Genomic DNA, 16,575 nt, shown 5'->3' on the forward strand with positions numbered 1-16,575 from the left:
ACTGCATGAAATTTTCAATAAATTGTGCCTCTTGTTTGATTTTCTCTCATTACAATCTTTAGATGAAATGATTTTATTTTTCTTGTTAGAAGTATTTTTTTTTTTTTTAAATTAAATTGAAGTTTTGACCGGTCCTTTGAAGGGAACAAAACAATGGGAGAGACACGTGGCCCAAGCATGAAGGATTCCAAACGGACAAACGAAACTGACATTTTGAAAATGTCCACCACCGCCTTATGCCTACTCTCCCGTTTCTTTCGCCAACCCTCGCGCTTTCTTTTCTTCGCACTCTCTAACGCCTTTTTACTCTCTCTCTTTGAATTCGTTCCGGCCAAACTCTGTTCTCGGTCCACGCATGGAGAACCTTATCACATTGGTGAATAAACTACAGAGGGCATGTACAGCACTAGGCGATCACGGCGAAGAGAGCTCCTTGCCCACTCTCTGGGATGCATTGCCCGCCATTGCCGTCGTCGGTGGCCAGGTCATATCTCCTATTTTTCCCCTTTTTATTAGTTTTTATTATCCTTTAGATGTGATGCATTGCTTTGCCTTTTTCTTTCTTATTCTTGTTTTTAGACCTCCCATTTAATTTTTCTTACGTCTCATTTATTACTTCATGTTTTTTTAATTTCCCCTTAATTTTATTTTTAGTGTTTTCTTCTTAGAAAAAATTCGGGTTTCACTTAATTTCTTGAGAATTTTCTTTTCGCATCTTGTATTGATCCGTGTTTTGGTTTTTTTTTTTTTTATCCTAGATTTAGGTGCTTCTTGGTTCACAATCAATCATTAATGAGTAGTTGTTATGTGCACAGCATAGATTGTCAACTAATAATTGTTAAACTGATGATGTTTTTAAAGACAAAATTTATATGAATTAATCATTTTATAAAATTTTGTTGTTTGCAGAGCTCTGGGAAGTCTTCTGTGCTAGAGAGTATTGTCGGCAAAGACTTTTTACCCCGTGGAGCTGGTAATTTGTGTTGTCAATTCTTTTCACAGTTGCTCATAGTCACAGATATACACACCTGACCTTGCCAATATTTATGGTTATGCATTGTACACCTCAATTTTATGGGAATGCATTGTTTGCAGGGATTGTTACTAGGCGTCCTCTTGTCTTGCAACTCCATAGAATTGATGAAGGAAGAGAATATGCAGAGTTTATGCATCAACCTAGAAAGAGATTCACTGATTTTGGTATTTATTTTTTAAGCTCAAAAGTGTGGTTTTTCATCCTAAATACTTGTTCTTGTTGACAATATTTTTACCTTTGCGTCTCCAGTGTCAATTTTCTAAACGAGTTAATATTTCTTAATCCATATTATGTGCTAATCTCACATTTATTTTCTGTAGCTGCCGTGCGGAAGGAGATTTCTGATGAGACTGATCGAGAGACAGGTCGGACAAAACAAATTTCTACTGTTCCAATCCATCTCAGTATCTTTTCCCCTAATGGTGAGACATAAGTATTGGTTATCTTGTATTATACATTCTCATAAATGCCACGTAAGCTTTGATTAAATTCTGTTGAGTGATTTTAAACCAAATGGGTTTTCAGTTGATCCAATGTCAGTGCAAAAGGTCCAGCATTATAGGCGTGATACATTTAGCGATGTTTGAGCAATAATATATTGGCATATCATGTATCATATATCACACTTGCACTGCACTATGGTAATGAGGAATGTACTTTTTGAAGTTACTTAGGCTGTTGAGATTTATACCTCAAATCGAGTTGAGTTGAAAGATCATTGTATTAGGTCTTTGCAGCTATGATTGGTTTGGTCTTTAACTCAAGTTTTAGACTTAAAAGGGTGTATCTGGAACTTGAGCGCATAGTGTTCTATTATTCTTTGTTTGGAATTACCAAACAAAAAAAATGATCGTTTCTTATCAGCACTAATAGTCTTTTCTGCAAAAGTTTTCTTATAAAATTGTTGACATTGATCTTAACAGTTGTGAACTTGACGTTGGTTGATCTTCCTGGACTTACCAAAGTAGCTGTTGGTAGGTTGCATGGTCTATTTTTTTCATATTGATTCCCACTCCGTATAAATATTACAAGCTTAATTTATCTATTGATTGGGGTGTTGTAGATGGTCAGCCAGAGAGCATTGTGCAAGACATTGAGAACATGGTTCGGTCCTACATTGAGAAGGTAATTGTGATATCAGAGTTTTGAAAGAGTCTTTCGAGTTTGGTGTTTTGATCAAATTTAATGAAGAATGAGGTTGGTTGGATTCCCTTAGGACTTCCTAGAAAATACACTGGAATTTTGTAAATATGTGAAATGTGATTGCTGGTAGTTTTAATGAGTTAAAAAAACTGGAACTGACATTATTTCCTCAGTTTTCAGGTTCTATTACATACTAGTCTGTGCTTTTTACTTAAGTCTTTGTTTCTTACATGGAAAAGATTTTTCTGTTGGGACTTTAATGGATAATAACCCTCTTTAATTCCAGCCCAACTGTATTATTCTTGCAATTTCTCCAGCCAACCAAGATCTTGCTACATCTGATGCAATTAAAATTTCCCGTGAGGTAGACCCTAAAGGTAAATCAATTTTCTAATGTCTTCTTCTATATCTCGCCTGGCTTGTCTGATGGAGCTTTATGGATTGATTGACTATGCATATGATGAATTACTATAATTAAAAGCTTTCCTTTGACACATACAATATCCTCTGTTTCTTTTCTTTTCTTTTTCTTTTTTTATTTATTTATTTTTTATTTTTAAAGTCATTAATAACCAAGTATTTGATATTTTTCTCAATATGGCCTAACCACATACACATCCAAGCAGATGAAACGAAAGACTAATGACGTGTTTTTGTCTTTGTGATAATCTATAAACTTGGTTCATGGATCGGAGTATGATATCGACCATGACGTAGCTTACTAAATACCCTGGTGTCTGATCAACTGTTTATGTGGTTAACAAATTTGCAGGGGAGAGGACATTTGGAGTTTTGACCAAGATTGATCTTATGGATAAGGGTACTGATGCAGTTGATGTAAGTCTTATTACTTCATCTAGAGTGATGGTGTTGTGAAATTTAGTACACTTGGTTCATTTTATATAGCTTGTTGGATTAGTTCAAAGTTTGGTTTTCTTCTTTTGTAAATGCGAGTCTATTGAGTAATATATTTTCCTGTTATGTTTCTAGGATTGGTTGATATGATGTTTTATGGCATATAGTATTTAATAATGATAGAATTCTATTACTTGTGAAAATATTGAAGTGAGGGTAAATTTCTCTTTAAAATTAGGAGAGTTAGCTTTCAATTCAAAGGGATTTAGGAGAAGCAGGCTTAATCGAACATGATAGACGTGTGTACTAGTGAACTTGATGGCTTTGTTGGTTTTCAAAAGCCATTCTTATATTATTATCAATGATTTCTTGGTGATTTATTGATTGACATTATGCATTCAAATTGGCAAATTCTTTTTTTATTATTTCAGATCCTAGAAGGAAGATCATATAAACTACGATTTCCTTGGATTGGTGTTGTTAATCGGTCTCAAGCCGATATAAATAAAAGTGTTGATATGATTGCTGCCAGGCGCAGAGAACGTGAATACTTTGCTACTAGCCCAGAGTATAGGCATCTGACTGACAGAATGGGTTCTGAGCATCTAGGAAAGATGCTTTCTAAGGTATGTTTAAGTGGTTTCCTAGATGAGTTTTATGCATAATTTGAAATTTCAATAATCTTTTATTCTTTGTGGATATACAATTGTCATGGAAATGATTTAGACTTTTCTAAAAAGTTACTCTGATCTCCTTGATTTTGTGGCAATGACATAGTTGAAACTAAATATAATTAATTCGGCAGCACTTGGAAACTGTTATCAAGTCTCGAATCCCAGGCCTTCAATCCCTTATCAATAAAACCATAACTGAGCTGGAAGCAGAACTGAACCGTCTTGGGAAGCCCATTGCTTCGGATGCTGGAGTAAGCATTTTTTTCCAAATTTGACGAATGTAATTTCATTTTTTTGTTTCGCCGGATCTAACATTATTTCTCCAATTTTATAAATTTATGATGCCTCTAAGATTTTGCTCACACAATATTTAAGAGTTGGAATTCATCTGTTTTTGGAATGCAGGGAAAATTGTATGCCATAATGGAAATTTGTCGAACATTTGATCAAATATTTAAAGAACATCTAGATGGCGTGTATGTTTTTTTTTTTTTTTCGCCTACTGTACTTTTCCTTTTGGAATGTGTTTTGTTCATTTCCTGCTGGGTTCAAAATTAATATTCACTATATGCAGGCGCCCAGGTGGTGATAAGATCTATAGTGTGTTTGACATTCAGCTTCCAGCTGCTCTGAAGAGGTTGCAATTTGACAAACATCTTTCAATGGACAATGTGCGAAAGCTAATCACTGAGGCAGATGGATATCAACCTCACCTAATTGCTCCTGAACAAGGATATCGTCGTCTGATTGAGTTTTCCTTGGTAACAATTAGAGGTCCTGCCGAGGCAGCTGTAGATGCGGTACGTGTAATAACTCAAATTGAGAATAGTTATTTTAGGATTTGATTCCAAATTTCTTAGGAGGAAGCTCTTGTCCTTTATAAGGATTTCAAATGACTTGAATTGTAATATTGACTAGTTATTTTAGATTATAAGCCATCATTGGTTTGAGATTTCCTTGAGTCATTATAAATGACATCATAGCCAGGTCTCAATCAAAAGTATTGGACTTGAGATGTGCCAACTGTAATGGTCCATTGGCCTGATGAGGATTGTAATGATTTAAAGAGGGAGATTAATACTCCAGGTTGAATATAGGAGGTATTGAATGGGATCCCACATTGGTTTGGATTGAGAAATTCTTACCCATTATAATGATTCCAATGTGCTCTTATTGTAACATTAACTAGTCTTCTAAAATTATAAGCAAATGTTGCTTAGGTTTTCTTTAGAATGCTTTTGTACAAAAAAAAAAAAAAGAAAAAGAAAAAGAAAAGAAAAGTAAAAAAAGAAGCCTATTTGTGGTCATTTGCTATGAAAATTACCATTTTTCACCATAATAAGTCATTTTCATTGCAGATAACTCATCACAGATACTCATTTTTCTTGTAGTGTTAGTTAGATATACTATAGTTATTTAGTTTGCATTATTAATAATCCTTGGTATAAGATCCTGCTAAATTGTTATTTGCTAGATTTATTAAATGCTGATGTTCTAAATTATTCTGATGGGTACATATATTCCACGATTACAGGTTCATGCCATATTGAAGGATCTTACTCACAAGGCTATTGGTGCAACTATGGCAAGTTCTTTGTCATTGCTTCCTTTCCAATTCGTTTGATTCTTGAGTTTTGTTATAGAGATACATTGCCATACCATCTTTGAATTAGAGATAGTTTAGGCATTTGGGAGATGATTTCTTTCAAGTTTCACATGTAACTTAATCAGTGAGCTTCCCCTGATCAAGTACATAATAAATACTTCATATAAATAATGGTATTTGAAAATATGCAGGAACTTTGGAGGGCAAGTGCAAAGTCCTTGATTTGTTTTCAGGACATCTAAGTATACTTTTGTTTATGTTGCTTGTAGGAGCTAAAGCAGTATCCCACTCTGAGATCGGAAGTCGCAAATGCAGCGGTTGAATCATTGGACAGGATGAGGGAAGAAAGCAAGAAAGCAACCTTGCAGTTGGTTGATATGGAAATTGGTTATCTAACTGTTGAATATTTTCGCAAACTTCCCCAAGATATTGAGAAGGGTGGAAATCCAACACACTCGGTTTTTGACAGATACAATGATTCATATCTTAGGCGAGTTGGTAAGTACCCAAATAGTGAAAGTTCAACCAAAAAACACACAACCCAATTTTAGTTAAAAGACTGGCCTAGACTAAGTGAAGTTATTACCAACTAAGATCTAGCTTTGTTGGCTTGAATCATTTTCGAAGTTCAAGCGTTTGCATCTCAATCTTTTCATGAGTATCCTATACATCTTTAAACATTAGTAGCTCGAAATACAGCTAGTTTTATGCTCTTAGGCTTTACTACATGTTTTTTTATGCATTTCTTTTATATATACAGGAACCAATGTCTTGTCCTATGTCAATATGGTTTGTGCAAGTTTGAGGAACTCTATTCCGAAGTCTGTTGTCTATTGTCAAGTGCGTGAGGCCAAACGAGGCTTACTCGATCATTTCTTCACAGAGTTGGGTAAAAAAGAGGCAAGTATTTCAATGCATTCATGACCCATTCCTCTTATCTCTTACGTGATCTCTTGAAATGTTGACACACTATTCTAAGTTCCTATCAATAACTGTTTTTTATTTCCTTCTTTTTTCAGTCAAAGCAGTTGGGTAAATTGTTGGATGAGGATCCAGCAATCATGCAGCGTCGTTCAAACCTTGCAAAAAGGTTGGAGTTATATAGAAGTGCTCAAGAGGAAATTGATGCAGTTGCTTGGTCCAAGTAGAGGTGACTTGATTTATTTTCTTTCTTAGAAGTTATTCTTTCATTCATTTATTAGCATCCCATAAAGCTCTCGCCGCTTGAATTTCAGAGGAAGATGTCTATACACTTTGTGAAATTCAGGCGCTAGAATTGAAGTAGAATTAAGAGATCTTGATCCGTGAATTTCAATTCTGTATTATTCACATTTTTCTTGTTCCGAAAGAGATGATTGGACCCATGAACTTGGCAATAAAAATGTAGCATTTTTGTTTAATTTTTACGCACGATTCGATCTCAATTCCCTTTTGTTAATATAGTTCTCTAATATAACAGTGAAAATTTAAAAACTTGAAAATATGAGTTAAAAATATAAATTTCAAAAAATATTTATTATATTTTGGATGCAAAAATCAAAAAATATAGAAATTATTTTTTCATACTTTTAAGAAGACTCAAGAATTTTAGATATGATTAGAAGAAAATTTTTATTTTTTTAAAATATTTTAAAAGATTTTTAAGTTTAATATTATTTTTTATAAAGTTTTAGTTAAATTTAAATAATAATGATTACTTTTTTTTAAGGCTTCATCCCCCCCCGGGGGTGGGGGTCAACGTGGTTCCGCCTATGAAGATTTGTATCTTGAATGATGGGTGCCGAGAATTGGAAAATATTTTAGATTTGAAAAAATATAGTTGCAAGTATAATTGTGTATTAATCTGTGCACTAATATAATGTGATTGGTCAAAAAATAGATTTTATTGAAAACAGTGTTAATTTAAATTTTAAGTATGAATGAATCAGTATTGGTACACAAATTAGTATGCGACTGTGCTTGTATATAGCAAAACTTAATAGATTTTAGTGACATGAAGATATATACCTAATGAATAATGATAAGATTACTATCTTATTATTATCTATTTATTATTATTTTTATATTTATTTTTTTTAATTTTGTAATTTTACTTAATGATTAAAAAAGTGAGTATTAGTAAAGTTATATATATATATTTTAATTTTTTTTCTTCATGATTAAGGATGTTAAAAAAATATTTAAAAAATAATAAAAAAATAAAAAACTTGAAATGAACTTGGGTAGTAGATGTCATACCTAATTCCAACTAATGCGTTGGAAACTATTAATTTAGTTTTTAATAATTTAATAAGTTTGATTTTGGATGTCTGTCAGTGCCTATACGTCTTTATGTGAATATTCGTATTAATTTGTGTAAGGAGATTTTTCTCTTGGGCCAAGGCCCAGAGTTCAAGCCCAAGTATGGGGAGTCTAGACTGGCCAAACGACCCATCGGCCCATCCTATGAGGTCATGTATGGGTAGGCAGGTGGTAAACACGAGGAGCCCTTGATCCTTTAACAAACAAGAATGGAGAAAGCTGACGGAGAGCACCTGCTAGTAGGCAGGAGGAACTGGAAGTTGTGCCGCATTTATTGCACCACCTTAGAGGGTCACACCGCATTAAAGAGTTTTAACCAAGGGGACAACTAAGGAGACATATGCTCCTGACATAGAGCTTGAGCGATTGACCTCCAGGAATCTAGTATAAACAGTAATCCTCAAGTATGAAGAACTCTCTTTGAATTCTTTATTCACACATTATACTAAGGTGATGCTAACTTTGGCACGGAGACTCCTCGACTTCCACCAAGGCCCCCGTCTTGTAGTATTTTTTTTATGTTCGCATGCCCAAGACCGAAGACACTAGTTGCTGAGAGCCTAGCTCAAAGGTGTGTGAAACACATTAAAAGTGGCATCATTTGTGGGATCTTGATAGACTTCGCATGTCCTTCGTATGCTTGCGATAACATGTTCTCAAACGATTCGGGGGACAGGAGGAAGCAATATCGATAAACATGGAAGCAAAGGTCGTGGCAACAGAACAACAATAAGGGAAGGAGAAGGAGACGCTTGATGAACCACCAACACGTTGAGATATAACACGAAGCTAAACGAGTGTGTAGGCTTAGATAGTGCTGAAGGGGGAACCAACGCTAAGGAAGAAAGGAAGAGCACGTAGGACGTCCTCCCAGCCCCACCCGAGTGTGCTCCAACAAATGGCGAGATTCAGGACGAGTACGCACTTAGGAAGGTGGAGCCAAACAAGCTACTAGAACTGATCCTATAGGACCCAAGCCGCCCGGAAGCCAACTCCAGAATCGGCACCAGGATGACTTTCAAAATGAGGGGTTCCATGCAGTGGCTCCTCATGGAGCACCAGCATGTCTTTGCCTATAATCATGAGCATATGCTAGAAATCAACCCAGAGATCATGCAACAACACTTGAATGTGCACCCCAAGGCTAAGGGAGTCAGATAGAAACGCAGGAGCTTTAGTGTAAAGAAGAATGCCACCATCGCTGCAGAGGTCAATCGATTACTTACGGCTGGATTCATACGAGAAGCCCACTACCCGAACTAACTATCCAATGTGATGCTAGTAAAAAAACAAAACAGCAAATTGAGGATGTGCATGGACTTCACTGACCTGAATAAGGCCTGCTTGAATGACAATTTTCCACTTCTCTGCATCGAGCTAATTGTTGACCTCAATGGTAGGTCATCGCATGCTGAACTTCGCGGACGCCTACTCTGGATACAACCAAATCCATATGAACTAGGATGAGGAGGAGAAGACGTCATTCATCACAGACCAGGAGCTATATTGCTATTTAGCCATGCTGTTCAGGTTGAAGAATGTAAGGGCCACCTACTAATGGTTGGTTAATCGCATGTTTAAATATTAAGTCAGGAGGAACATGGAGGTCTACGTGGAAAATATGCTGGTCAAAAGTGGAACTCTTGAGCAGCACCTGAACGACTTCCGAGAAGCCTTCATGATGTTGAGGTAGTACCGGATGAAGTTGAACTCGGCAAAATGTGCTTTTGGCATAGGCTTCCAGAAGTTCTTGGGTTTCATGGTGTTTGAGCAAGGAATTGAGGCCAACCTGGAGAAGATGGAAGCTATACTCGACATGCCTGCCTCTCGGAACATAAACAAAGTCTAGAAGCTCGCAGATCAAGTAGTGGCCCTTAATCGTTTTGTGTTGAGGTCTACCGATAAATGACTCCCCTTCTTCAAAGTGTTGCAGAAGGTACAAAACTGGGATAAATAGTGTGACCGAGCATTCGATGCCCTCAAAAAGTACCTCACTAGCCCTCTATTGCTTAGCCAGTCTAGATGCGGAGTGGTCTTGGTCTTGTACCTATTTGTCTCCCAACAGACACTCTCCTCGGCCTTGGTACAAGACGAAGGTGGGGTTTAGAGACCTGTATACTACACCAGCAGAGCCTATCGAGGAGCGGAAGTCAGATACCCACATATAGAGTAGCTCGCCTTTGCCTTGGTAGTAACCACTGGAAAACTTTACCCCGTATTTTCAAGCTCATCCAATCAAGGTCCTCACCAAGAATCCTGGCTTTAGATTTGAAAACGATCCCAAAATTATATCTGTTTGTTTCGATGGTAGAATCTTGGTCTAGGTGATCGACTGTTGGAACTTGTACTAATTTAATTTAGTTTAATTTTAAGTTAATTTTTTTTTTGAATAAAACTTCTGTAACCTTTCATTCATCTTCCTGTGTTACATCTTTATCATTCTTCAAACATCCTACAATAAAACCTGGGACCTCCTCTATCCAAACTTGTTCCCCCTCCATAACTAAAGCTTTTTTAGCTAAGCTATGGGCAGCCATATTCTTTACTCTAGATACAAACTGTATAGACCAATTTGGTCTATTGCTAAAGTAAAATATGATGTCTTCCACAATAGGACTAAAATTGAAAGAAGCATCATCCTTGCCAATCACAGCATGAATCACTATCTTTGCATCACCCTAAAAAATGGCCCTTTGAATGTTAAGTTCAGAACATACCTCAACTGCTTTCCTCAAGGCATAGCTTTCTGCTACTGCTGCTTCTACCACATTTAGCTTCTGATCACAGACAGTTACCATAGCCTCACCTTGTTCATCTCTTATCATAATTCCTATTCCTGTTTTCTTTCTCTTCAAATCCAAATATGCATCCCAATTAACCTTTACAAAACCCCTCTCTAGTTTCTCCCACTTTACCCTTTCTGTGTCTGTTTTATGTACCATCTTATTCTGATTTGAAACCAATTGAGAAACCCGAAACTCATGCAAAGCTGCCTTTGTAGCACTGAACGAGTTCTTAGGACATGCCATTCTCTTTTCAAACACCCAATCATTTCTTCTCAGCCACACCTTCCTCAACAATACAACCATCTCCTCCAACTGGTCCTTTGTGAGTCTGTCCATAAATTTCTCCCATAGAGTCATAAAGTTCAATTCAAATCTGGCCCACTTTTTGACACAGCTTTCATTATTTCCCCACAAGTTATTGGCTGCAGGGCACTCCCATAGAGCATGCATGATTGTTTCCTCCTCTGCATCACACAAAGGGCACATTTTTTCCTCAATCACCTTCCTCTTATACAAATTTTCTTTTGTGGGCAACAAATTATTTGCAACCCTCCAAATGAACAACTTGGTCACACCTGGTACCTTCAAGTCCCACATTCTGTTCCATCTATCATCCCTCTTCTCTTCTAATGAGCTTTCCCCTTGGTTTCTTCCCCTTAACTCCAGCTGTAAGAAATATGCACTTCTAACTGAGAAAAGCCCTTTATGAGATGGGCCCCATACCAACCTGTCTTTTGTTCCTCTACCGCTCAAGGGCATACTTAGTATTATTTCAGTTTCCTCTGTTACAAAAATTTCTCTAGTCTTGGCTTCATCCCATTCACCTTTCTGAGTATCAATCAACTCCTCAACTTTAGTATCTTCCTGCAGCACCTTCACTGGAGATTGAACAGCATAAGAAGTAGGGCTTGTCAACCACTTCGAACCCCATATTTTAATCTCATTTCCATCCCCTACTCTCCACCTCAACCCTTCTTTCAATATAGTCCTAGCTGACCAGATGCTTCTCCATACGAGGGATGGCTGTGATCCCAATTTTGCCTCCATAAAGCTCCCCTTTTTAAAGTATTTTTTCTCTAAAAATCACTGCTGCCAAACTAAGAGGATACTTGAGGATTCTCCACCCTTGTTTTGCAAGAAGGGCAGAGTTAAAACTCTCCAAGTCCCTAAAGCCCATTCCCCCTTTCACTTTCTGCACACTCAGCCTTTCCCATTTCCTCCATATCATCCCTCTACCTTCCTGTTGTTTCCCCCACCAAAACTTGGATAACATCCCATTAATATCTTTGCACAACCTACTAGGAAGTTTAAAAACCCCCATGGTATAAGTTGGGATGGATTGCAATACAGCTTTAATAAGGACTTCTTTCCCAGCTTGGGACAGAAATTTATTTTCCCAACTAACAATTCTCTGCCAGATCTTCTCTTTTAGGCTTCTAAAAGTGTTGAACTTAGATCTTCCTACAATAGTAGGGAGACCCAAATATGTTTCATATGTACCACAAACATAATTCTGGCCAGCTTCCTTTATAGCCTGTTTTTCAGCTAGATGTGAGTTGCAACTGAAGAACACATCAGTTTTTTCTTTGTTGAGGAATTGACCCGACTCCCTTTCATAAACTTGTAGAACTTTTTGTAATCTCCTCCATTCTGCAATATTTGCTCTGCCAAATAAGATGCAATCATCTGCAAAGAGGAGGTGATTGATGCTTGTCCCTCCTCGAGCCACTTGCACCCCTTTGATCAACTGATTCTTCTCATAATAGTCTAACAGACTACTTAATCCCTCAGCACATATAATGAACAAATAGGGTGACAAATGATCCCCTTGTCTCAACCCTCTTGAAGGCCAAAATTTTAATCCAAGGATTCCATTAATGAGCACTGAGTATGAAGCTGTTCTAACACATTTCATCACTAAATCTACCCATTGAGTACAGAAACCAAGTTTACACAGCATAGCCTCCAAAAACTCCCATTCCACTCGGTCATAGGCCTTTGACATGTCTAGCTTTATGGCCATGCTTCCCACTTTCCCCTTCTTCCTATTTCTCATTGAGTGTAATAACTCATAGGCTATCATAATATTGTCATTAATCATTCTTCCAGGCAGGAAAGCACTTTGTTTAGGGGAAATTATCTCAGCTAAAACACCTTTGAACCTGTTTGTGATAGTTTTAGAGACTATTTTGTAAAGATATTACACAAACTGATGGGTCTATACTCAGTCACTTTTCTAGGGGACTTTGTCTTTAGGATCAAGGCTAAGTAAGTATAATTAAGAGTAGGATCCAAAGGACTACCATTCAAGATTGCCAAGGTTGCTTTGTTTACTTCTTCAGACACTATTCCCCAATGATTTTGATAGAAACAAGGTCCAAAACCATCTGGTCCAGGTGCCTTCAAAGGGGCCATTTGTTTCACTGCTTTCTCCACTTCCACTACTATGAATCTTCTTGACAGTTTCTCATTCATCCTCTCAATCACCCTTCCAACCATACCCACTAAACAAGCTTCAACCTCAGCCTTGCTTGGCTTTGTAGACTGAAAAACAGTGCCAAAGTAATTTCTGAATGTTTCTTCCACCTGTTTGAATCCACAAACCATATTGTTACTTGAATCTTCTACTTCTTTAATAAAATTTCTTTTTTTCCTTTGATTAGGAAAAACATGAAAAGACTTAGTATTTCGATCTCCATGTTTGTACCAATTTGTTTTAGCCCTTTGTTTCCACCAGAGATCCTCCTTTTCTAACAGCAGATGCAATTCTGTAGTAATCTTCCTGATCTCTTCCACATTACCCCCGCTTTCCTCAGCTTATAGTCTCTGTAGATGCTTTGTTTTTTCTTCTATTTCTTTCCCACTCCTCTGCCTCTTTGACTTACTCCATAACTGAAGAGCCTTCCTACTATTATTTAGTAAGCAAATAACAATTTGGTTCTGTGGTCCATTATTTCCCCAAGCTTTCCTTAAAACCACCTCACATTCCTTCTCTAAGGCCCATCAAGCCTCATATTTAAAACCTCTTTTCTTTTGCCTGAGTTGTGCCTCTACCCTTTGATCTTGTCTATTTAAGTGCACTAACAGTGGCTTATGATTCGAAGTTCTAGCCACTAACACTTCCACCCAAGCTTCAGAATAGATGTCCATCCATTTGGGATTTGCCACAGATCTATCTAACCTTTCTTTAGTAAAGGTTGAATCAGCATGTGAGTTGCTCCACGTGTACTTGTCTCCCGTCCACCCCAAATCATGCAAATCTTCATCACTCATCACCTCCCTAAATAACTCATCAACTCACTACCCACTTCCTTCCCCATGATCTCAAGCTGCACTTCAACTTCCTGCAACCCCTGTTCCATATTTTCTTTTTGGCCATTCATAGTAATTAGCATGGTTGTTTCATCCCTTTCCTTTACTCGCTCAACCCCATTACTACTACCTAAATCCCCACCATCCTCCCCTTCCTTTGTTTTTTCACTCCCCTTTAATCCCCTTTCCTTCCCTTTTTCATTTACCTCGATTCCCTCTACACTTTCTTCCCTAACTCTACTGCCCTCCTCTTTATTACTTCCCATACTACCTTCATCATAAGACATGTTCTCCTTCTCCTTCCACCACCCATTCCTTTCCTCATTTTTTTGGCATTTTCATAAAGAAATTATTTCTGTAAGCTTGCTTAGCCCTCAACCATTGACCATACTGATTTTCATCCCCTACTACCCTGCCTCCTTCTTTACACTCATTGAGACCATGTTCTATACAACCATAGGAGAAGCATATTCTAGGCATTTTTTCATGGCTAAAAGGAATCTAGATATCATTGCCTTTAACCATCAGAGTTCTCCCTCTTGCTAGAGGTTGATTGAGATCCACATGGATCTGAACTCTCAAGAATTTCCCTCATCCGCTTCCATCTTCCTGTACATCCACCTTTTCCACCCTTCCCACCGTACTCCCAATTTGTTCTCCTCGAACTTCCGTCATACAAGATAACGGTAAGTTGTGAAACCTCACCCAAAAGTTTTTTGAGTTAAAATTCACCTGTTTCAATGGCGTAAAGCCATCAAACTCCTTCAATACCACTAACTGATTGTCAAACAGCCATGGTCTACCTGACCAGACCTTCTGTTTATCAGCTATATTATCAAACACTATAGCAAAAGTATTCGGACTCACCTCAGTGAATTGTGCCTTCTTGCTGATTCTCCAAATTTTTGCAAGTGTACTTTCCATCACCTCCTTACTAATCAGCCGATTCGAACAAAATTTTCCGAGTAAAGACCTCTGTTCTTTCATCAACAGATCTCCCGATACCTCATCATCAATCTCTATTACCATTTTTTCCTCTTCCCTCAACTATAGCTCCTTCTATTTTTCCTCTAGATCTTCCATCACGTCGTCACCTTCACTGACGTCTGGATAAGCTACTTCCCTTTCCGCCTTAACCTCCAGTGCCTCTCCGCACCTCAGCCGCACTTTGCTTCTAGAAACCTTCCAGAGTTAGCCGGGGCCACCTCCAGATTCCTCTTTCCATTATAACTGCCTCCAGCACTATGCACCCACAACTTCCACTCCTTTTTCAGAGAGAAAAAGAGTGACTCTTTGTTTTTTTGGACACGAGTATTTGATTGTCTAAATTACAAAGATAATTTTAAGTTAAATTTAATCTTTAAATATCAAATTCTTAAATTATTAAACTTATCTTAATTTAAAATTTCTTTACATGTGAGACTCACAATATTTTTTAACTTAACATCTCTTTATGCACGGGACTTATAATATTTTTTGACTTTTTATGATTATATTTAAATTCATTTTAAGTAGGTCCCATAAAATTCAACCCAACTTATTATTATTCATAAAAGGTTCAAATTATCTTAATTTAGTTCAATATTTAAATGTGTGAATAAATTTAGAAAAAAAAAATCAATACTAATCAATTTAGGGCTGAGCAACCGGGTACCGGACCGGGTATCCGGGTATACCCGGCCCGGAACCCGAATTCCAAATCCGGGCCAGAGTCCGGCCCGGATGCACCCGAGTTATGACCCGGGCTGGAACCCGGATTGATCTGGGTTTTTACAACCCGAAAATCTGGGTTCCGACCTATACCCGGGTTTTTTTTTTCTTTTTTTTAACAAAGCCTGATTATTAAATTGTTTTTAACAAAAAAATATTGTGAATTTGATCCCATTGTCATGCACCATGCGTACGTATATATAATATGCTGGTCAATTACATTTGTCATAATATCAAAAAATTAGTTACTTCTGAGATTTCACCGTGATCATAATTTATACATGATTACAATTAATCCCGCTGCTTAATTTCTAGCTACATGCGTTAGTACTGCATGCAAGCATGTCATGCACCATGCTCCTCACGTTTCCCGAGAACCCCTCTTTTGCTTGCCTTCTCTACCTGCCAGAGTAATGGTTTTTGCTTCTTTGCAGGTTGTCAGGCTGACAGATTTTCGCGTACCAGGAGCTGATGCCAAAAATATCTTCTACTTGAGAGAAATTGATGATGCCGATAAGCTTGTAGAAGTTATTAAAGCAAAGAAGAATGCAAAGGTCGTGGTTGTTGGAGGAGGGTACATTGGCATTGAGTTTAGTGCAGCTTTGAGAATCAACAATTTTGATGTCAGCATGCTTGTTCCTGAAAGTTGGTGCAGTATGTAGTGTTTAAAGCACTATTGTGTATAATTAATTGGACAATTCAATTGATTCATTGTTGGAATTCTTTTGCAGAGCATGTTTTCCTAATTCAAGCTGTGTTTTTTGGAGTGTTTCGACTTTTCACTTCTGACATAGCTGGTTTCTAGGAGAGTTATTATGAAAAGAAAGGAGTCAAAATTATTATACACATTTCTGACATTTTGTGATTGGAATTTACCCTTGATCACAATTTCTCAATACCATGCACACTTGATAGATATATAAAACTTGACTATCTTGGTCAGTAAAGGGGGCAATGTTGATGGATACCACTGCTAAACATACTACAATAGTCCAAAATGTGCACACTTGCGTGTATGGTTTTTTCCAAAACATTTGATGCACATATATGAGGCAAGAACACCCATCACAATACCAAGACAAAGTTGAAAATAATTACCGTTCTCCATTAGCAAATATTATATCGAATACAAACACGCAAATGTCAACCTGG

General features: G+C 37.3%; 2 protein-coding genes across 2 annotated transcripts; one reads left to right on the forward strand and one right to left on the reverse strand.

Annotated features, from left to right (window-relative positions):
• Window positions 1–227: 227 nt before the first annotated feature.
• Window positions 228–16,308, forward strand: LOC122311283 (dynamin-related protein 5A). Its single transcript, XM_043125774.1, has 17 exons — window positions 228–484; window positions 910–973; window positions 1,096–1,200; window positions 1,357–1,458; window positions 1,960–2,010; window positions 2,100–2,161; window positions 2,466–2,556; window positions 2,952–3,016; window positions 3,466–3,660; window positions 3,840–3,959; window positions 4,114–4,184; window positions 4,283–4,508; window positions 5,243–5,293; window positions 5,584–5,812; window positions 6,075–6,214; window positions 6,334–6,464; window positions 15,858–16,308. Exons 1-16 carry the CDS (start codon window positions 356–358, stop codon window positions 6,460–6,462), a joined length of 1,830 nt encoding a protein of 609 aa, XP_042981708.1. The 5' UTR covers window positions 228–355; the 3' UTR covers window positions 6,463–6,464; window positions 15,858–16,308.
• Window positions 10,024–11,448, reverse strand: LOC122308928. The gene is made up of 2 exons (XM_043122242.1): window positions 10,333–11,448; window positions 10,024–10,173 (listed from the first exon to the last, which is right to left on the reverse strand). Exons 1-2 carry the CDS (start codon window positions 11,446–11,448, stop codon window positions 10,024–10,026), a joined length of 1,266 nt encoding a protein of 421 aa, XP_042978176.1.
• Window positions 16,309–16,575: the final 267 nt, after the last annotated feature.

This window comes from Carya illinoinensis, chromosome 1 (assembly GCF_018687715.1).
Source record: "Carya illinoinensis cultivar Pawnee chromosome 1, C.illinoinensisPawnee_v1, whole genome shotgun sequence".
NCBI lineage: Eukaryota > Viridiplantae > Streptophyta > Magnoliopsida > Fagales > Juglandaceae > Carya > Carya illinoinensis.